This window comes from Tripterygium wilfordii, chromosome 21 (assembly GCF_013401445.1).
Source record: "Tripterygium wilfordii isolate XIE 37 chromosome 21, ASM1340144v1, whole genome shotgun sequence".
NCBI classification, from domain to species: domain Eukaryota; kingdom Viridiplantae; phylum Streptophyta; class Magnoliopsida; order Celastrales; family Celastraceae; genus Tripterygium; species Tripterygium wilfordii.
In genome coordinates, this window is record NC_052252.1 from 4,572,251 (window position 1) to 4,595,146 (window position 22,896).

The 22,896-nt window shown below is 36.4% G+C and overlaps 4 protein-coding genes and 1 pseudogene across 6 annotated transcripts; 1 reads left to right on the forward strand and 4 right to left on the reverse strand.

Moving 5' to 3' along the window:
• Positions 1 to 1,221: 1,221 nt before the first annotated feature.
• LOC119987678 (F-box/LRR-repeat protein At4g14103-like) lies at positions 1,222 to 4,880 on the reverse strand. 2 transcript variants are annotated; one of them, XM_038832601.1, is made up of 5 exons: positions 4,729 to 4,880; positions 2,493 to 3,028; positions 2,087 to 2,393; positions 1,753 to 1,914; positions 1,222 to 1,673 (listed from the first exon to the last, which is right to left on the reverse strand). In XM_038832601.1, exons 2-5 carry the CDS (start codon positions 3,023 to 3,025, stop codon positions 1,398 to 1,400), a joined length of 1,278 nt encoding a protein of 425 aa, XP_038688529.1. In that variant the 5' UTR covers positions 3,026 to 3,028; positions 4,729 to 4,880; the 3' UTR covers positions 1,222 to 1,397. The 2 variants fall into 2 exon arrangements, with proteins under 2 accessions (XP_038688529.1, XP_038688528.1); XM_038832600.1 differs by having other exon boundaries at positions 2,087 to 3,028; positions 4,729 to 4,879.
• Positions 4,881 to 7,309: 2,429 nt separating this feature from the next.
• On the reverse strand, positions 7,310 to 8,921 carry LOC119987756 (annotated as a pseudogene).
• Positions 8,922 to 11,916: 2,995 nt separating this feature from the next.
• LOC119988480 (F-box/LRR-repeat protein At4g14103-like) lies at positions 11,917 to 15,645 on the reverse strand. Of its 2 annotated transcripts, none has more exons than XM_038833534.1 (4): positions 15,417 to 15,645; positions 12,789 to 13,748; positions 12,455 to 12,622; positions 11,917 to 12,376 (listed from the first exon to the last, which is right to left on the reverse strand). In XM_038833534.1, the coding sequence occupies exons 2-4, from the start codon at positions 13,743 to 13,745 to the stop codon at positions 12,080 to 12,082; spliced, it is 1,422 nt and encodes a 473-aa protein (XP_038689462.1). In that variant the 5' UTR covers positions 13,746 to 13,748; positions 15,417 to 15,645; the 3' UTR covers positions 11,917 to 12,079. The 2 variants fall into 2 exon arrangements, with proteins under 2 accessions (XP_038689462.1, XP_038689463.1); XM_038833535.1 differs by having other exon boundaries at positions 12,789 to 13,751.
• A 760-nt stretch (positions 15,646 to 16,405) lies between these two features.
• LOC119988718 (beta-amyrin 11-oxidase-like) lies at positions 16,406 to 20,105 on the forward strand. Its single transcript, XM_038833867.1, has 8 exons — positions 16,406 to 16,675; positions 16,786 to 17,264; positions 17,527 to 17,793; positions 18,259 to 18,348; positions 18,430 to 18,508; positions 18,611 to 18,717; positions 18,798 to 18,919; positions 19,209 to 20,105. The coding sequence occupies exons 2-8, from the start codon at positions 17,019 to 17,021 to the stop codon at positions 19,300 to 19,302; spliced, it is 1,005 nt and encodes a 334-aa protein (XP_038689795.1). The 5' UTR covers positions 16,406 to 16,675; positions 16,786 to 17,018; the 3' UTR covers positions 19,303 to 20,105.
• An 866-nt stretch (positions 20,106 to 20,971) lies between these two features.
• LOC119990057 (fatty acid desaturase 4, chloroplastic) lies at positions 20,972 to 22,116 on the reverse strand. The gene has a single exon (XM_038835875.1). The coding sequence runs from the start codon at positions 22,028 to 22,030 to the stop codon at positions 21,131 to 21,133; it is 900 nt and encodes a 299-aa protein (XP_038691803.1). The 5' UTR covers positions 22,031 to 22,116; the 3' UTR covers positions 20,972 to 21,130.
• Between the last annotated feature and the right edge of the window lie 780 nt (positions 22,117 to 22,896).

Here is a 22,896-nt window from a genome sequence, read left to right on the forward strand (position 1 = left end):
CAAGTTGGGCCAGTTGGCTTCTTGAAGGGGTAGGGTTATGCTGTGGTCCAAGCTATAATGATCCCATGTTGACCAAGAGATGATGGTCCACTATTGACCCTTCGATGGAGGCTAGGTTGTACTGTACTTCCAAAACAAGAAAAAATATTTGGTATGACAGAGGAATATTATTGATTATATTTATAGTGATTAAAAAAGTTAAAATCTTTGTTAGAGTATAATTTTCTTTTCTCTATTCATTTTTTTTTTGTTTTTCATTTTCAAAAAATATTTTCTCTTTTGCTTCATACTTTCAAGTACTTATTATTTTTTTTTCTAAAATAACGACCAAATATATTCTTACCTTTGTTTCAGTAATCCAAAAAATGAAAATAGAGAATGCGTGAAAAACAAACATATCAAAAAGACCTTAACTTTTTTCTTTCAAAAAGACCTTAACTTTTTTCTTTTCTTATCCACAAGAATCCGATTCAAGGCAACATGTTTTGTCATGGTTAGGGTGAGAGCATGACAATAAAAGCTTGTCTTTTTCTATCTTCTCCAATCCAATGAGGTTATGTACACCATGCGTACCAACTTTAAGGGCGAGATTCAAACGGGGAAAGGTTTACGGTGGATATCTAGACACCCAGAGACGAGGAAGGGCGTAATAAGCGATGAAAAGCACAAAATCATACAAACCAAGATGCCCCAAGCTTCTGCCTTTTTCCTCTTTCTGTACCATTTTACAGCAGAAAGGTTGAGTAGAGAAGCCACACCCAATCACCACAAATTAATTACATATTCAAAGCTCAGGTAAGTAAGTGCCTAATGCCTTAAATTTTGGTTGGAAATTAATGCTATCTAGTCTTGTAGGCATTCTCTTGAAGAAGTTCAGAGGTATGGGAGGAATATGAATGGTAACCATCGAGGGGCCTTGTTGTGAACCATCCCAAACCGATGATCATCACTAGAATAAGAAAACACATTCAAATCAAGTCTTATACTCTTAGTGTCTTATCGAAATGAAGGCGTGAAGAAAGATTTGTAAAGGCGCCAAGCCTTAGATCACCCGAGCCAAGAGTTTCAATTCAGACCGCATGAAATGAAGAAAAGTGCAAAATTACAGAGCCTTCATGCGCATCTGCGTGAGGCAGCCTGGTATTGATTTGTTTGGGGCCTGGCCTTTGGACCCCAAGTAACTCAAGAGTGAAGACTGTATTTGGGTTATTGTATAACAGCTTAACAGCTTCAAAATGAACAACTTTGTTGCTATACCAAAGACCATCCAAGTAGACGGATCTACCAGCAGCTCAAAAACATGAAAAAATTTAAACAACTTAAAAGGGAACGTAGTTTCCCTTGAGGACATCAAGTTCAAGTTCTGTAAATGTGGCCGAAAAACCCGTTAAAGTTCATTAGTAACTTTTCTTTATAAAGTCAATCACACAATTCCTTGAGCCTCTGGGTACTGTTTTCAGTAGCTTCATAATGTGGTCTAGCTTCTTCGGTTGACTGCATAAATACTTTGAGCAATAGAGAGTCATTCTCTCCAACACCTTGGCAGTCTTCAGCAAAAATTTCACAAAAAGAGTATCTGCCGGACGTCCATCAAAATCCAACAGGCAACATGTTTTCAGGGTAAACTCGAGACACGGTGGGTAAGGCTTTCTATTCCATGTTCCACCATATACCTGTGACAACAAGGGACAAATCCATGTCACTAACATCTGAAAACAATAAAGGCTACACCTTGGTTGAATAGGTATTTACCTCCTTAATAATGATGGATTCAAGAATTGGTGCATTGCGGATAATGCCCATCAAAGGTCCACTTGCGTGGCTCATCACTTTTGAATTCACCTCCAAAGTTGACAAATTGACAAATGTTGGGAAAAGATTGAGGTTCTCCACAGAATTGCGATAGTAGAGACACTTAAACAGGAAAGCAGGATGCATTGTCAAAACTCCAGAAGTTGCGCAATTGATAGGGCATTGGGCAAATATAATGAAATCCCAACAAATGAAAAACAAAATAAGGGGAAAAAAAGATGCACAGCATGTTAAGTTTTCTACAGAGAGCAGCATAAAGAGGAAGAGATAATACCTCAAGGGTTCCTTTAGAAATTACTAATGATTTGACAAAAGAAAGCCCGCCAAAAAGATTCACAGCATGGTGTGCAGATTTCGAATTCCCTCCCATAAGTTCAAGGCCAATAGTTGAATTGGCTAATAAAGGCATGTTATCTAGGTGCAAATCAGCTGTTAGATCACTTGCACAGTCAAGAAATATGAGATTTTCTGCATTAATCTTGATCTTGCAATCATCCTCTGATTTAAAGATTGAAAAAACACTTAGAGCTAAGCTCCTTAGATTCGGAAGAGATATGGTAACATGGTTTATCTTACTCCATCTGCATGAACATAATCTCAAATCTTCAAGAACAGGAAGACCAGAAAATAGTCTATGGACGGAAAGATCATCTAAAAAAGTAACATGAAGAAGATGTAACCTCTTGAGGTTTGATAAGCAAATAATTGAAGGTAATTTTAATTCACATGATGCACTTATTTTCAATTCTGTCAACATTTTGGAGGTACATAGATTGCGGGGCAACCAAAGTACTGACTGGGTATGGATGGATAGACGAAACTCTTGAACCCGACGTCTAACAGCTGCAGAGATCCAAGAATTAACACGGGAAGCGTCAAGACTATCACCATAGTCAAGACAGAACCTAATAATATTAGAAGAGTGAAAAAGAAGAACTCTTTCCACAAAATTAGTAAAGCTATTGTTCGACTTATCTTCCTTTTTGTAGTAACCATAGCACTTGAAATCTAGGTTGGTAACTGACATCCAAAGGTCTTGCCATCTTGTAGATAATACGCATGTCATCACAGCATCTTTAGTTGGAAGGAAAGAAAGGATGTGATGGAGAAGACTATCTGGCAACTGGCTGATTCTATCTTTATCATCACTCACTTTTGGACCTTCAATAGTCTTTTGTTGTTTCATGCTAGGCAATGCAGAAATGACGTCCATTCCCTTTGAACAAAGAATGCAAGATTAGTTTGCAGAATAAAAGTTAAATTAAAGCATAAGTTTCAACAGAAACACTGAAGTAAAAAAATCTGAAGTTCTAGACATAGGTTTTATTTTTTTATAGTTCCTTCCTCCTACATGCCAGACATACTAGATAATTTAACAATCCTAAGATACATAAATGCATAATAATTCTCAAGATAGCTAAAGCAAAAGCAGGACAAGTTTAGACCAAACGACTAACGCCATAAGTTAAGTATGATGGAAGGGGAGAATGCAATGAAGAATGTTGTCAGGTAATTCCAAATTAAACTCTGCGTTGGCTGCTCATTTGTCCCTTAAAGGTTTTATCCACAAGGTTCAAGGTTAACTAGTGGAAGGCATATATAAAAGCTGTCATGAGACATGAAGATAAGTTAATGGTCTAATAATAAAAATTTATGATATTGACCTATGCAGAAAATGTCAACTCCAAAATACAATTATAAATATATTTCTTCGAACTAATTTGAAAGGCTTCCCCCTCAATTTTGTTTGAAAGCAAAATGTTTTATTAAAGAGCACCGTGCAACAAAAAATTACAAGGTAGATATGCTTCCCCCCTCAATTATATGTAGCCTTAGGCAACCACCCAGTATATCTACAGCATAGCAAGTTAGAATGAATGCCTTCCATTGTTAGACTATCATAAGAGCTTATTAATCAGAAAATGCTTGGCAAAATCGAGGTATTACAGTATACATCATCTATTCTATACAATCAGATTCCCCATAGAATAATTACTCAAATTACAGAAGAACTCCATAATGTAAACAAGAGAATGTACAATTACACAGAAAGAACAGTAAATACAATGCCTTGAAATCAAGAGTCACTCATAGTCAGGAGTAAACATTACACCCCATGCGGAGTCACGGATAGTAGAAAATTGTACAATATCTTGAATGGTTTTCTTATAACTCGTTTTAAAAGTGAGAATTCAATTGCAAATATATAGTTTTGGAGAAATTCCACATATATCTTCATTCTACATTTGATCGATACATATATGCACATCACCTTGTGCAATATGAGAAAATATTAGCCCTTATGCTAGAATACTATAAGCAACTCAAACAAAGAATTCCCAAATTATGGTGCAAAATAGAAAAACTTCGTTTAAAGGAAAATTTTTATATGGCAGAAAACCCAAAAAAGGGTCATTAAGGAAGCCAACTGGGTAAGTGCAACAACTTCCATCATTATGACCCCATTTTTTTTCGATGAATGGCCAAAACCACGAATGCCGACCTACTTTTCTTATGCTTATATATAGTTCAACATATTGTACAACATTTCTCACTGATCAGTAATTAATTAAACAATGCAAACAAGACGCCAAGATCACCATCACCCATGATCAAAGTGTGACACAATATATTCATTTCAGTAAAAAAATAAAAAAGGGAATTCGATTTACTTGCCTTTTCGTGCATCAATACACTGCAACGCAGTGATTATTCAAAAATGGGACTTAAATGTCATTAGTGATTGATGGATTAGCTCAATTTCTCTCTATTTCAAACAATCGAAGGAGAAGACCAGTTCAACCAAACAAATCCAAATTCAATAAAAAAAAGAAAACCTACTATCCGCTGACAGAAACACCAAATCGCCAAAAGCAAAGCAATTTATACGCATTAGAAATAAGAAAACCAGGATACCTGAAGAATCGTCAGATGGCTGAGAAACAGAGAAAAGTTTGTAACTTTATAGCTTCAAAGGGAACATGGGTTTTTGATAGCACAACTGAAAATTGGGGTAGGATCGAACGCTTTGAATTCATAGTTAGGGTTAGAAATTTTTGATAGGAGGAGCAAAACGCGCCGTTTTACTTCTTTTGGCGCCTTCAAGTGCTTGAGACCCTAAGGCATTGTTTGGATGTTAGTATGGAAAGTGTGAAAACAGTTTTAAATGACCAACTACAATCCCATTTCTTTATTACGTCCCTCACAACATCAGAGTAATCACAACATGCCATATGTTGCTGTGGTACATGAGAACAAATAAGACGGTGCTAATTCATATGCGGTTGGTGCATTGTTAAAATTTCAATTGCAAACCATTCATCTCTATTCTCAACTACTCATACATTGTCATCGACCGCTCATGAATAGAATCCATACTATTAGTTCTATTGCATTACATCATATATCCCACATCGGTTGGGTAAATCTTAATTGAGTGGTATATATGGGTAAACCCCAACCTTTATATTTAACAAGACATTTTTTTAAGCCTAGTGAGTTTGACTTTGACCTGTGATAACTGGACTTGCTCAATGAGTTGGGTTTCTGCCTTTTTCCTCTCTATACCATTTTACAGCAGAAAGCTCGAGTAGAGAAGCCACGCCAATCACCACAAATTAATTACACATTCAAAGCTCAGGTAAGTAAGTGCCTAATGCCTTAAATTTTGGTTGGAAATTAATGCTATCTAGTCTTGTAGGCATTCTCTTGAAGAAGTTCAGAGGTATGGGAGGAATATGAATGGTAACCATCGGAGGCCTTGTTGTGAACCATCCCAAACCGATGATCATCACTAGAATAAGAAAACACATTCAAATCAAGTCTTATACTCTTAGTGTCTTATCAAATAAAGTCTTATACTCTTTAGTGTCTTATCGAAATGAAGGCGCGAAGAAAGAGTTGTAAAGGCACCAAGCCTTAGATCACCCGACGAGCCAAGAGTTTCAATTCAGACTGCGTGAAATGAAGAAAAGTGCAAAATTACAGAGCCTTCATACGTGTCTGCGTGAGGCAGCCTGGTATTGATTTGTTTGGGGCCTGGCCTTTGGACCCCAAGTAACTGAAGAGTGAAGACTGTATTTGGTCATTGTATAACAGCTTAACAGCTTGAAAATGAACAACGTTTTTGTTATACCAAAGACCATCCAAGTAGATGGATCTACCAGCAGCTCAAAAACATGAAAAAAAATTTGAACAACTTAAAAGGGAATGTAGTTTCCCTTGCGGACATCAAAGTTCTGTAAATGTGGGCGAAAACCCAGGAAAGTTCATTTGTAACTTTTCTTAATATTGTAACTTTTCTTTATAAAGTCAATCACACAATTCTCAGAGCCTCTGGGTACTGTTAACAGTAGATTCATAACGTCATCTAGCTTCTTCGGTTGACTGCATCAATACTTTGAGCAAGAGACTGTCATTCTATTTCTCTCCAACACCTTGGCATTCTTCAGCAAAAATTTTACAAGAAGAGTGTCCGCCGGACGTCCATCAAAATTCAGCAGGCAATATGTTTTCGGGGTAAACTCGAAACACGGTGGGTGAGGCATGCTTTCTATTCCATGTTCCACCATATACCTGTGACAACAAGATACAAATCTATGTTACTATGATCATCTGCAAAACAAAAAGGCTACACCTTGGTGGACTGGGGATTTACCTCCTTAATAACGATAAGTGCAAGGCCAATAGATGCATTTGCTAATAAAGGCATGTTATCTCGATGCAAATCAGCTGATAGATCACTTGCACATTCAAGAAATATATGAGATTTTCTGCATTAATCTTAATCTTGCAATCGTCCTCTGATTCAAGGAGTCCTTAGATTTAGAAGACAAATGGTAACATGGGACAGAAAGATCATCGAAAAAAGTAACATGAATAAGATGTATCCTCTTGAGGTTTGATAAGCAGATAATTGGAGGTAATGTTAATTCACAGTCTGCAGCTATTTTCATTTCTGTCAACATTTTGGAGGTACATAGATTGCGGGGTAACCAAAGTACTGACAGGGGATGGGATATGGATAGACGACGCTCTTGAACCCTGTGTCAAAAAGCTGCAGAGATCCAAGAATTAACACGGGACCCGTCGAGACTATTATTATAGCCAAGACAGAACCTATTAATAATTGAAGAGTGAAAAAGAAGAACTTTTTCCACAAAATTAGTAAAGCTATTGTTCGAATTATAACTATCTGACAACTGACTGATTCTATATTTATCATCACCCATTTTTGGACCTCCAATAGTCTTTTTTTTGTTTCATGCTAGGCAATGCAGAAATGACATCCATTCTCTTTGAACAAAGAATGCTTGATTAGTTTGCAAAAATGACATCCATTCTCTTTGAACAAATGCCAATATGATGGAAGGGAAGAATGCAATGAAGAATGTTGCCAGGTAATTCCATAAGTTTAGAAAGGGCTAAATATTCATGTAGGTAGGGTTTACCATCACAATAAAACAACAAACAACTTGAAGAGAGAGAAATTCAAATTCTAAATCTTGGCGTGACGCGATGACATTCGTTCATGATCTTCAACAAATTCTATCACACATCTCTCCGAGCCTTTGTGAACCATTCCAAGTTGATTCACAATGTCCCCTAGCTTCTCTGGATGACTGCATAAATCCTTGGAACAACACAACTTTATCCTCTCCAACACATCGCCATTCTTCAACAAAAGTTTCACAAAAAGTACCTCCGCTGGACGTCCTTCGAAGATCAGCAGGTTACATGTTTTCAGGCAAGACTTGAAGCAATCAGGAACGGGCTTTGCATTCCACTTGCCGCCACAAACCTATAAGAAAAGAAGATACAAGTCTCCGTGACTAGCCTCTGAAAACAAAAATCTAGCCCTTATTGGTCAAGAAACGTACCTCTCTTACAACAATAGATTCAAGAATAGGAGCATTATCAAAAATGTCTTGCAATACTTCACTTCCAGTGCCAGTCACCTTTGTATATATCATCAAAGTGGTCAAACCACCAAATGTGGGGAAAATATTGACATTTTCTGAGAAATTGCGACGATGGAGACACTTGGAACATAGAAGAAAAATGTAATGTTAATAACAAAAAGTAATACTCCAGGAGTTGTGCACTATTGCATATTAAAAAAAATTATATTTTAAATTCAAGAGAGGAGGTAGAGATGATACCTCAAGGGTTTTTCCGATAACTTTTAAGGATTTGACAAAACAAATACCTCTGAAAAGATTAGCAGCATGTTGTGCAGCTCTTGAATGCGACTCCTTCGGTTTGACGATTTCTATACATGCCTCGGCTAATAGATGCACGTTGTCTAGAAAAAAATCAACTCCCAGATCACTAGCACAATTGAAGTCTCTCAGATTTTTCGCACTGACCTTGACGTTACAATCATCTCTCATTCTAGTCATTGGAATAATATTTAAACCCAAGCTCTCTAGAGTTGGGAGAGAGATAGTGACATTACCTAATCTTTGCCAGTCACTATTGATGCCTAATCTCAATGTTTCAAGGACTGGAAGACCAGCAAATAACCTATTGATGGAAAGTTCGTCTGAAAATTTAACATTCCACAGAATTAAAATCTTGAGACTCGGTAAGCAAATGGCAGAAGGTAATATTATATCACCCTGCATCATTACTCTTAGTACTGCTAGCGTTTTAGAGGTAAAGAGACAGCTGGGCAATAAAAGTAATGATTGGTCACGGAATTCAAGGTCAAGTTCTTGAACTTGACGTCTAACAGCAGCAGAGATCCACGAATAGACACGGGTAATATCAAGAGTATGTTTACTTACAAGCCTAAAGCTACTGATATTTGAAGAATGTAAAAGAAGTACTCTTTCAATGAAATTACTAAACCTATTGTTCATCACCTTATCTTCCCTTTCGGAAGAACCAATGCACTGAAAGTTTAAGCTAGAAACCGACATCCAAAGGTTCTCCCATCTTTTTGATAATACGCTTGTTCTAACAGCTTCATCAGTTGGCAGAAAAGAAAGGATATGATGCAGAAGACAATCGGGAAATTGGCTGATTCTATCTACATCCTCACTTTCTTTTTGTCCTACAATAGTCTTCTGCCGTTTAATAAAAGGCAACACGCTTCTGGCATCCATTCTATACTGAAAAAGGAAGCACAATAAGTTTGTGCATTAAATGATATAAAACCAAGTGCATGATCAATTCGCAAAGAGACGCGGAAGCAAAAAAAATTATGAAGTTGCAGCAACAACGATGATCCTTCATTCTACATGCCATTGATAACAGATTATTCCAATAACGTAAACAAACAGATGCATAACAAATACGACACAAATAGACCAAATGATTAATCTTTGGTTTGAAGGACATAAAGAAGAATGTGCCGAAGCAAAATGTTGGCAAGTAATTCTAAATAAACTTTAGAAAGGACTAATGACTGTCCGATAAAATAATTTTATCACTAAGCAAAATAGTGAAAGCTACAATGCTTTTTATTCCCTACTAAACCTGAAAAAAAAATTCTATATAGGTTTTCATGCATGAAGATGAGTAATGAAAAATATTTATGACCTTGATTTGTATCCAAATCCATTCCACAATAAAACCTAGATACATAAATATATTTATTTCGAATGAATATCACAATGTTCCTCCCTTAGATTAAGTGGAGGACTGGAGTCAATGGAAACTTCCCAATCTATCCACACTAAAACACAACGAATATGTTCCATTTTGAGATTGTCTTGAAGGCTTAGTAAGCTATTTCAATATCAGAAGCAACAGGGTTCATAAGCCACAACCACGTAAGAAAATTTCTAGCAACAGTATCATAAGTGGTGTTTTAAAGAAAAACATTTAAAAAGCAGAAAGCCATGATTGTAAATATACGGTGTTTGAAGTAACGTAGATATTTATGTAAATAAGTAAAAGCATACGACAATACAATGATCTTTAGGAAAAAAATTAAATCAAACTAATGTCAAGCCTACTCTTTTTATGCATGAATGCAAATGCTTAACCATAAAATATCACTTCAAACATATCGTTGGAAATTTAAAACAATCAAAAAACAAAAAATGAATCTTTTACTGGAAGATAGGAAGTTCTTTTTATAAGCTATTGATAAATTCACAAATCCAAGCATAAGTACAAGACGGTCAAAAGGAGAGAAATGAGAATACAATACAAGTACCAGACCTACCATTTCCTATCAAGTAGATTGAAAAAAGATATCCGCATTTGTTTAGACAACAACTTCAATCAAGTGATTGCATTTTTTTCACAATACGATCAAACCCTAAAATGTCCAGCCTACTTTTTGATGCATGAATGCAAATATTCACAATCACAGTACATAACTTCACACTCATGAACAGCAAGGAACTTGTAATCAATCAAGCCTTCACATATGATTATAGAACCAAACTCACATACACATTTCAATTGATAATCAAACAAAACTAGATTCACATGCCATGATTTGTATGTAGAACACAATCTAGTTCCAAATCAAAATTGTAACTTTAATTTCATTAACGATTGATTCATGGGTATCTTCAAATCATCTCCATCTTCAATTATCCGATAAAAGAAATCAACTCAGCCAAAACAAATCAACACACACTAGATGACCAAATACACATATAAGAAAAATGAAGAGAAATCGTACCTAAATATGGGTAGTTGGGAGCCAAACTGAAGAAAAGATTGGAACTTTATGGCTTCAATTGATAAAACAAAAGGAGGGTTTTTTTGTGACGGCTTGAAAGGCTGGATAAGATTATCAAATGCTTAGGGTTTTCTCTGTAGGGTTGGTAGATTATAAAGAAGATTGTTACCATATATGAACAACAAGTGAAGAGGTGCCTCCATTTCATAAACACGTCCTTTCAAGTTTCCAAAATGATATATATCCATAATTGTCTATAATCAAGGTGGCATGCCAATTTAGCATGCCACCTAAATTAAAAAGATTTAATACAAAATGATCCCACACATTTTCCCACGTCACCTAGTTATGGGCATATTATGGATGCATAAATTATAGACATGTAGTACTTCCGTTCAAGATTTAACTCTCTTGGTGCCTCCGAGCTGTACATATATTGTTGTTGTGACTCACTGAACTAATGCGTTTATGGGCCGATTGGCCCAATGAGAATATACAATTCTTGAGCCTCCAAGCCTAGACCAATCTCTGATGATAAACAAGTGAACAATCTCTTAAAATATGTCAGTTTGATCAAACATTATTATTTGTATATGTAACTCTTTTTTTAAACCGATAACGATATAATACAAGTTCGCCCTTTGACATTCAATATGGACCTAAATTCGGTCTGTCAGATCCACTCACACATAAGTTTACCACCTAATGATATGGTAAATTGAGTCAAAGTCTCACGCGTGGCCACAAGGGTATTGCTCTAATGAAAATTGAACCCTAAAACCTCTCAAATCAATACGATTTAACCCCAAAGAAATATTCACCAACTAGGCTATCATGTTTGTTTATGTAACTATCTCATATGCTTGGGATCATAGATTTTTTATGTTCTTGAACTACCTAGGGTTGCAAACGAATCGAGCACCTGTCACACAATTCAAGCTTGAATTCATGAACGAGTATAAATAGAGCCTAGAAATCATTTTCGGTCTCAAAACAATGTCAATAATATCAACATTTGCCAATCTTCTCACTGAGTGAAGAATGTCAGTAACCAAGTAATCAATCTTTGGCGATAACATGGTTGCCTTGACCTGCAAGTTTTTCCGACGAAAAGCCGGTTTTCTGAAATAGGCTGTGAAATGTTAGCATCTGTGTCCTATGCAATCCTTGTTTCCCATAAACTTGCCTTCACAATCAAAACTAGTTATAAAAATATCTATCTACAATGAAAAACTGGGAAAAAAAAAATCCCCAGAGTTACCTGGCAAGTGTTACCCGTAAACCAACCTAACTGTATCCAAACAAACAGAGCAACCCAACAAGAAAATTATATTCTCTCATTTGAGAACAGAAATAATTTCCACAAACAATCAAGATGAGGATAATGAAATTCAATAATACCGCGCCAACCCAAGCATCACACAACACAGTTCAAAGAAAACATCATTGCATGATTCAGATTATGAAGAAATCGAAGCATGCATTAAGGCACAAGCCAACATCAACGTCAGCATCCAAATCTGAAAAACAAATGTAACTTTCCTTTTTGATTGGAAAGAGTCTAGATAAAGAAGTTCGGGTTCTTTAAGGCGAAAATTAAACAAAAAGTTCATAGATATGTCATCAATATTTCCTCTTTATCTCGCGATCGGTATACTTCAACAGTTGAATTCCACATCTACTGGAGCGTTTGGGTACCCTTCCTAATTCTTTGGTAACCTCCTCTTGCTTCTTCTCGTCTTTTGTTAAACCCTCAGAGCAATATATCTTTATAGTCTCCAACACTGTAGCAACCTTCAGCAAAAACTTGACGAAACGCATTTCTGCCGGACGTCCACGAAACTCCAGAAGGCAACAAGTTTTGAGGCAAAACTTCAAACCATGAGGTTGAGGATTGGTCATCCACGTTCCTTTATATACCTGTATGACAACAATAAATACATGTCCGCAACTAGCTTACAATACAACAGGCTAAATCTTAGTGGCCTAGAAAGTTACCTCATCGATAACAATCGATTCAAGTACAGGCGAACCTCGAAAAATCCCCATCAATACTCTGCTTATGCGGTTGGTCACCATCGTATTCACCTCCAAGGATGTCAAATAGCTAAATGTTGGAAAAACATTAACAGTCTCTTCCAAATTCCCATAGATACGATAGAGACCCTTGAAAATAAGTAAAAAAATCATTAATACTCCATTAGTCATTCAATCGCATGAAGACAAGCAGGAGAAATTCAAACAAGGAAATAACAAAGGAAGAAAATTCACTGCATGTCAAATTTCTTTATTAAAGCAACATAAAAAAAAAAAAAAAGGGAATAGATGATACCTCAAGAGTTCCTTCCGATATTTTTAAGGTTTTAGCGCAGCGGAGCCCATTGATAATATTTGCTGCAAATTGTGTCGCTTTGGGATGATTCCACAAGGTTTTCATGTCAATATATGCATCGACTAATGAAGACAAGTTATTTAGGAGCAGATTAATCGACAGATCACTTGAGCAATTTAGGTATACAAGATTTGCTGCATAAACCTTGATCTCACATTCGAATGAGCTTTTGTTACAGGCAACATAAAAAGTCAAGCTCCTTAGACTTGGGATAGAGATGGTAACATTCCGTATGTTGCCCCATTTGCATCTATGTAATTTCAACTCTTCAAGAATTGGAAGACCAGAAAATAGTCTATTTAGGGAAATATCATCCACAAACTCAACATGAGTAAGATATAAAGTCTTGAGGCTTGAGAAGAAAATGATTGAAGGAAATTGAATAAGACAGTGCATGCGCTCAACTTTTAGCACGGTTAATATTTCGCTGGTACAAAGACAGCGGGGTAAAATCAGTACTGACTCCATATGGGTTGCTAGATGAAGCTCTTGAACCCGACGTCTAACGGCAGCAGAGATCCAAGAAATGACACGGGAACTGGTAAGATGATTCGAAGACTGGAGACGAAACTTTCTGATATTAGCAGAATGGAGAAGAAGGACCCTCTCCACGAAGTGGAGGGATCTATGGTTTTGCTCATTTGCCGTTACGTAGACGAGCCTGCCATTGACTTTAGTAATGTAGTGGTCAGGGCATAAGAAGTCTAAGTTGGTAACTGATGTCCAAAGGTCCGTCCACCTTTTCGACAATACGGAGGTTGCTACGGCCTCTTTAGTTGGAAGTAAAGACAGAATGCAATGAAGAAGGCTATCTGGCAATTGGCTGATTCTGTCTTCTTCCAATTCTCCAATAATCTTCTGTTTTTTCATGCTAGGCTGCTTACAAATGAGATTCATATTCTGCTAAAATGGCAGTATTAAACTACATCATAAAATTTTTTAAGAAATTCAGAAGTTATATAAACTACATCTTAAAAATTTCTTTGGAAAAGGAATCATCCCTTTAACATCCATATCTTCTGTTTCAAGCAAAGAGACAATGTAAAACAAGAACTTTCCAGGGAATTCTGACTTATCCTTGGCACTAACCGGTAATATGTCAAATAGAAGCCAAACGGGGAAAGCAGTCCTATTTAAATGTTGTCTATTTAAGGAAAAACCATAAGTTCCTACGCGGTCATCATGAAGCTACCACTAAATGAAAATGAATAGCAAAGTAATCTTCAATGATCTCGAGCGATAACACATTTAAATGCAAAGTGAGAAAACATGAATGCAAATACATTGTTGTTTGAAAAAGTTTCAGTAATATAGATAATTGCATATAACTTTAAAAAATGCAAGCATCAGCTCAGGTGAGTGTATGAAAATATAGCGTCGTAACTCGATTAGGTTAAGTAACTAAAACGACAAATCACATAAATGAATCATTTAAGGAAGCAGGCGATTCGGTAGCTCAACCAACTTCAAACAAATCATGAAAACACTTCACAAACAATTTCCCTAAATAAAAATTTCAAGCATAGTTTTTTCATGCATATATGAAACTTTAAAAATCATCAACATAAATGGTTCCTTGACCACTTGTCCACTACAAATAGCTTCATAAATGATTACAATTGATTGTTTTCTCAAACTTCTTTCTCTATTCAATCGTCATATGAGAAAATAAATTCAACCAACGAAATTCAAAATTTATTATTTGGACAAGATGATTTCTCAGGGGAAAACTTTATTTACAATGTGCTACCACTAAAACAAAATGAAGAGCACATGAACCATGAAAGATTCTTCAACTACGATACACAAATTCAAAGTAAGAAGGCATGAATGCAATTAAATGGTTTCCGGAAAAGTTTCAGCAATATAGATAATTACGTATCATCACATAATAACATGCATTAACTCGGGTGAGTATATCGAAATAGAGTGTTTTAACTATAACTAAGTTAATTTCCTCTATCAACGAATCACCAAGATAGAGTGCAAATTCCCACAGAACAATAACAGAATTATAAAATGGATCATTGAAGGAAGCATGCAATATAGTTGGTGCAGAAACTTCAATCAAATTTTGATAAGATTTTCCAAAAAAACTGCCGAACAAGAAAATTCAAGCCTAGTTTTTTCATGCATATATTCAACTTTTCGAAAATATTAATGCACATTTAAAAACGATCACAATCTCATATCCATATATCCAAATTCACTAAAAACCTAAGAAAATTCCATTCACATGCAGTCCTTTAACCGATCATACACGATACAATCTACTGTCTACTCAAAATTGAATCTTTGGTGCCATTTTCAATTGATGGGTTTCTCGAATCTATTTCTATGTTCAATCATCAAAGATCGTACCCTAGATCGATTTATTCAAATAGATTCAACGAGTAAGATTAATCCCAGATCATCAAAAACGAAGAAATCACTGTAAATCAGAAATAAAGAGAGAGAATACCCGAAGACGAATGAGATAGCTGAAAATCACAGGGAAAGCAACAACTTTATGGATTCAAAAGCGATAAGAAATTATTTTAAAGCAGAAATGAAAAGAAAAAAGAATACCTGAAGAAGTATTTGATAGCAAAAGAAGCAGCAAGTTTATGGGTTCAAAAGAGACGAGACATGATGGGTTTTTCTCCTGGGATGGCTAGAAATGGTGAGGCGATCAGGCGCTCTGCATCTCTCATTAGGGTTAATTAAATAAACTTCCAAAAATTTTACCTATTTAGGAGACAGTGCAGCCATTGCTGGCACTGCAAAAACGAAACGAAACGTTTTTTGCGCACTTTTGTTTTTGGCGCTTTCAAGCCAGAAAGAACAAAGGTGGACCTGCATCTTAAGACAATACACTTGCTAATGCGCGGGCCTAGAGGTGTAAAACGGGCCAAAGGCCCGTTGACAAAGGTCAACCGTCCAAGCTAGGCCCAGCCCACTTTATTCCAACGGGCTGGGTTGGGTTTTCAGCTCGGCCCGTTACACATGCAACATCAATACTCCTTTTTCAACTGTTAGATTTATGAGATTTTTTTTTAATGATATGGAACTCACCCAACTGACAACTGACTAATAAACTATTGATCATATGGAAGACTCTGCAACTCTCATGAACCAGTTGAGAGTTGAGACTTGGGTAAGCGGGGGGTGATGGCGTTCGCACACGTTAGGCTGAGCAAGGGACTCATATCGTAAATTGTAATAATAGAAACATTCATGAGACTTGAACTCGTGACCTCCCGCTTGCCCTAAGAGTTATCACAATCAAATTCACCGTTACAACTAACGACCCGTTGTTCCAGTTACATAAGATATTTTATTGTCAAGTGTATATATGCGCATAAAACCCATGATATATACTAATGTCAACATTGATGTGCTAAATGCCTAAATTGTACACTTAACAAAACATTCACGTTCTACTACTTTGTCAAACTTATCAACCTCAGCCCAAGTAGTAGGCCCTTACGTGCACTTGTCTAGTATGGAGTATGGACAAAACATCATATCATCATACATATCATATATAATTGTACTACTATAATGCAGTCTTGCCAGTGATACACATTGTTTACAAGGAAGAGAGAGAGAAAGAGATTGAAAATGGAATTGACCAACGTCATAGGATTGGTTCTTGCAAGTGCAGTGAGTGGTTATGTGTTTGTGTTTTTGTTCCTAAAGAGAGCAAATGAGTTGTATTATTGTTTGGGGAAGAAGAATTTGCCTCCAGGAGATATGGGTTGGCCTGTCATTGGCAACATGAGATCTTTCTCAAGTGCTTTTCAATCTCCTAACCCAGAATCCTTCCTCGACAACTTGGTTAAAACGTCTCTCTCTTTCTCTCAACAATCTTAATTGAACACATTAACTTGTTGGGTTGCGACGTTTCATATCGTTTGTACATACTCTAACATGTTTTTTTATTTGGTACGTATAGGTATGGAAGAACGGGTATGTACAAGACGCACTTGTTTGGGAAACCATTGATCATCGTTTCTCTGCCAGAATTATCCAAGGCAGTCTTTAACGGATGACAGAAACTTCAAGCTTGGCTATCTGAGTTCGGAGAAAATCGTAGGGAAGAGATCGTTAGCCGTACTGAAAGGAGTCGAACACAAGCGTCTGCGCAAGCTAACAACCGATCCGATCAACGGGCACGAGGCACTGTCGATGTATGTTGAACTGATTGAGGATGTGGTGATGGCTTCATTGGATGAATTGGCAAGCATGAACAAACCTATTGAGTTAGTCAATGAATTAAAGGTCACAGCATTCAAGATCATAGCATACATTTTCTTTGGACCCCAAGGTTATTCATCTCTTGACCCATTGAGAAAGTTGTTTGGTGAACAACTTAAAGGAGTCTTTTGCTTGCCTATCAATCTCCCTGGCTTTCCATACTATAAGTCTTTGAAGGTAAGTGTTTTATATATAACCCAATCTATACGTATTTACATAGAGTAGTGCTCAGGTGCGGACGTATAAGTTATACACTCTATTAATTTTTGAACAAGTGGGGTTCAAACTAGTGGACCCACTTGTTATTTCACTTTTCATAATGATCAAAAAATAATTTGTAAGGTTCTAAATTACGAACGTCCGCACCCGAGCATTTGTGTCTATATGTATATGTATATTATAGTTGTTTTGATATGTTAACAACTATATCAAACTATAGGCACGTGAAAAGATGGTGAGCCTTGTTAATGGTAGCATTGAAGAAAGGAAAATGAGGAACAAAAGTAATGACTACTCCAAGAGCAAGAAAAGCATGTTAGATTTGTTTTTGGAGGTTGAAAATGAAGATGGTGAGAAATTGGACAATGAGACCATCATTGATTTATTAGGTTCAATGTTGGCTGGTGGTCATGAAGCGACGGCAATTGCTACAATATGGTTATTGACATACCTTAGTGATAATCCCCAAATCTTACAAAAAGTTAAGGTAATTAACTTGTCCTTTTAGTTTGTTTTCTGTTTTTATTTTCTATTTTTATAATTTTTTTTTCAAGTGATTTTCGATTTGGGTTAATACCACTTTTACACATCGAAAAATAGTCAGTGTTTCAATTTGCACACCGTTGTTTAAAATGTTTCAATTTGATCACCCAATAATAAAATTGTTTCAAAGGTAGATTTTCTCACTTTGAGGCAGTCAAACTGTACATGTGGCCATCAAAATCTGGGCAGTCAACGTGCCACATGTGCAGTTTGACTGCCCCAAAGTGAGAAAATATGTTCGAGAGACCAAGTTAAAATAATTTTATCATTAGATGACCAAATTGAAATATTTAAAACAACGATGTGCAAATTAAAAACACCGACTATCTTTCGGTGTGCAAAAATGGTATTAACCCTAAACTTTATATATAGCTACATGATTTAATCATATTATATCTTTACGTTTTAGGAGGAACAAGACAATATCATATCGAGCAGGTCATCTACACAAGAGGGATTGACTATGACGGAGATTAAACAAATGGGTTACACAGCTAAGGTAAATATCTTTAGTCTAAATTAATATAATGTTCCCTAAATCTTAAAATTATAATAAATTGCATCTATCATTTTTGTTAAGGTAATTCAAGAAGCACTTCGCATGACTAATGTTGGAATCGGAGCATTTCGTGATGCAAAGGCCGATGTGAAGATTAATGGTTAGTCATTCCTCTCTCTCTATATATCCCATTAATAAATAATTTACTAGTTTAATTAATAAATATATTTAACTTAAATAATTTTATTTATTTCTTGTTTAGGATACAATATCCCCAAAGGATGGAGAGTTTTGATAAATTTTCGAGGCGTCCATTTGGATCCCGAAATCTTTACAAACCCTAAAACATTTGATCCTTCAAGATGGGATGTAAGTAGAATAATATTTTTTTGTAAAGTATATATTCATACCTTGAAATGACATTTATTTTTTGCTTGTTTTGCCAATAGAATATGAATATCAAAGCTGGAGCTTATACACCATTTGGACTTGGGAGTAGGATTTGCCCCGGAAATGACTTAGCCAAGCTTGAACTCCTCATTATCCTTCATTGTGTCCTCCTTCACTACAAGTAAATTCATCACTTCTATTGACATATTTAATATACATATACATATACATATATATATATATATATATATATACAGGAATTCTCCTATGTGGACCAAGTTTGTGGACCAAAATCCAATGGTTGTAATAAACCACAACATAAGTGGGGGCCACACATTTATTATGAGAGCCACCACATCTATGGTTGAAAAACAAGTCCACAAACTTGGTCCACACTTTTGGTCCACATAGGAGAATTTCTGTATATATATATATATATGTATGTATTTCTAAATGTGATGTTAATGCAGGTTGGAGCGAATTAATCCAGAGTGCAAAGTGAGGTTCTTTCCAATGCCACTGCATACAGACAATTATCTGGTCAAAATCACAAAATTGAAGTAGTACTGGTAAATAATATTGTACCAAGTGGAAAATGTGTGTGCTTTTTCTAAGTTAAAAAATTAAGTGGTATGGTAAAATACTTATGTCATTGCATGTAATAGTCATTAATCCTGGCTGTATTAATTATTTTCCTATGAATGAGACATATATGTACGTGTTTGCGCAAATACTCTACCCAGGAGCACCACTTGTGAAGACTGTGAAACCAGGAAGGACAAAAACCTATGGGTTTGACTGATACTTTGTAAATCCAGCCATAGAACGCGCGAGCTTCAACAGACAAACAAACTGAGCTTGAGCACCCGGATTGGCCAGATGAGCCAAAAGACGTACAGAACAAACTCGACTTTGATTAAGGATTCCAGACACTAGAGTAGGCCTCCCAGTCAAGCCTTCTCGAGCTTCTTCGTCTTGATTCAAAGATTCCCCTCGCCGTCAAGGAGGGTGAGGTCGGAGAACAGCTTCTGGGGAAGGAAAGATCTAGAATTGAGGAAGAAGATAAAAGTGAGGGAGCGGAAGAGAGAGATTGAGAGAGAAGATAAAGAAAGAAAGATTTTTAATTGTAAAATATGAGCTGAGAATTTTTTTTTTTAAAAAAAGGGTTTTTTTGCAGCCATCAGATCAATTTGATGGTCAGCAATGTTCACCGGTTGGGTCCAGTGTTTTTGAACATTGGATCTCCCCCGGATCCTTTTTGGGTCCGGATGCCTATTTTCTTAGGTTTGTGTTTGTAATTTTTTAAATTATTAACATAGTGTTAGGTGTAACTTTTGTTTTCGTGGAATGGATTATTAGGGCTTCTACTCTATTTTTTAAAAAAATTATTTAATTGTTCCACATTTCAATTGCAAAGAATTTAGGGATATGTTCAACACTAAAAAAATATTACATATTTAAAATGTTAAATAAATTTTTTTACATATTTAAAAAATTAAAAATTAAATGGTTACATATTTAAAAAGTTTTGTGAAGAGTGAATAGTGTTTACGATATATTTTGAATATGACTGAAAAAGAAAAATGACATGTAGTCCATCAGTTTAGTAGTCCATGAGAGTCCAATATGTTTATTTCATTGATTTAATCAATGGAGTAGCTTTATTTCACTCTTTTATCCCATAATTCATTGTCCAAAATTTATTGTTTTAATATGATTCCATTGTTTTTAAAGCACATTCTATAATTCATTGTTTTAATTATAAATCCATTGTTTTTGAAATTCCAATGAAAAAAACAATGGAATTAAGATCCACCCAATAAAACTCATCGACAATGGATCTTGTTAAAAAGAGTTTTATGCTCTGATTTCGAATATGTAATTTATTTTTTAAAATTTAACATGTATTTTGAGAGTTAAAACGTTTTAAAATTTGGTTTAAGAGACTTGAACTCTCATGAGCTACCTAGCACTACTGGACTGAAAAATATAGGGTAATATGTATGAATGTCAAAAATATATGTCTATAGTGGCCACTCATATGATCCGCCCCAATTAATCAGACGGGTATGCCCTGTTAATTAAAAGGTTGGGGATGGGTATTTTTATGGGAAAAATAATGCGTACAGTCGTATGGGGAAAAGTAATTCGAAATCTAACCCTCCCCTTACCTTACCTGAATATGAAGAAAATTACCAAACCAAAGTATGCGAGATATGAAGAAAATTACCAAACCAAAGTATGCGTATTTGTAGGTTAAAATCATGAAATACTACCTTGAAGTAGAACATTTTGGTGTGCCAAGAATTCTATACACAAACCTGCAGGCACATTGAAACATTGTAGCTAGAAAACAGATGAAATATTACCAAACCAAAGTAACATCACTCTCCTATCCAAATTGAGATTGGGCCTCTGTTTCTTCTGTCCACTCTGATCCAGGCTCACTCCATGACCTGGGTCTCACACCAAGCTTGAAAAACAGCACCATCTCCAACACCTCAAACACCTTCTTCTCATCCAAAAACTCATTCCAAACCCCACTCACTATGCAGTAATTGTTGTTATAAGGCTGCCGGTGATGCATCGCGTGCTCCGATCGCGACACCAGCACGCCAAGATCCTGCAACGCCACCACTAATGGAGGGAGCTTGCTCTTCGTACCATGAGCCCATGAATGAAATTGTTGGCTGAACATTATACAACCTGAGCAAACCCCAACGAACCCATGAATCACAGGGTCATTACAAGCAATGTCTAGAGGTAATACAGAGAACGTCACGGCTCGAGCCAAGGCATGTAAGTTGTTGGCAAACTGACGCCTAGTGATTGTCCATGGCCACTTATGATGGCCTTGGAATGCTTCAATTTGAGGACCAAAAATGGGAGTTGATTCATCGCCATAATTGTCAATGCCCCAGTGATATACCCCTGAACCAAGATCAGCCAAAATGTACCCAACCAGGCCTGCCAATATGGGCTCGAACCAGATTTGCGAATCGGCTGCAACCCATATGGACTTGGCTAGGGAAATTAACACTGTGGTGCACCCACTTGCCACCCAAGCTCGGTGAGACCATGTTGATTGCAAGCTAGGGTCATCGAGCAAAGGAGGCCTGGTGGGTGTGACTAATGGAGGTGGTGTTACTGACCGTGGTTCGACCATTAGTCGCTCGGGATTGGGCCGGGGCTTGGTGGTCGTAGCCAAACATACCACGCGAGTGTGGAACTGGCAGGAGCGGACATGGTTGAGGGGGTTTGATGGGTACTTGTGATGAGGTAAAATAGACATTATAGAAGAATGCCTTAAGAAGAAGAGAATCAAAAGCAGTTTAGTGTTGAAGAGGAAACATATAAGAAATTGGAAGATGTGAAGTAATAGTGGTTGTGGAGAGGCCAAAAGAGTCTAGTGGTGTTCAAAGTTGAGCCACACATTGAATGTGTTGAACAGCTTGGCTTTTTAAGACTCTTTTTCTTTTTAATCGAGAACCACACCATATAAATTTATCGTTTGACCCTAAACTGTCGTCCGGCCTGCTTACACAGAAGTTCCATATTTAACGACAAGGTAAGTTGGGTGAAAACCTAGCACATGGTAACAAGAGTATTGATTCTAGTGAAAATCGAACTTGGAACCTTCCCGAGTCCATATGGTTTGACCCAGTAAAACTTACCAACTAAATTATCACCAAAATGGTTTTCGCTTTCCAAAGGACTTTTGTGAGAATAGGAAGTTTCAAGCACACTTGGTTGTGGCTAGACTTCTTGGCTTCAGGTGGACCATAGAATGGATCGCCTTTGGTTGGTGTTAGACGGCTATCATATAAGCCGTTGAATTGGGTTTTTGATTACTACATAGATGTGGCTGAAATAGGTGGTGACTTTTGAATAGGATAAGGAGACTTTTCTTTTTTTAATTTTGTGAACTGAAATTCAATATATAATGTAATACCCGATAAGGATCTAGACCCGGTTAGATGATCAGGCCCAACCCGATTGAATAACAACATTAACATTTTTGGTTATTAGAACGACAACATACAAGTTTGTCTTTTCCTTCAAACATCGATATTGATCTAAACTCAAGCCATCATATTTCAAATCCGCGCACACGAAGTTTCAATCCCGTAGGCATGGATAGTGACATTTGAAGAATAT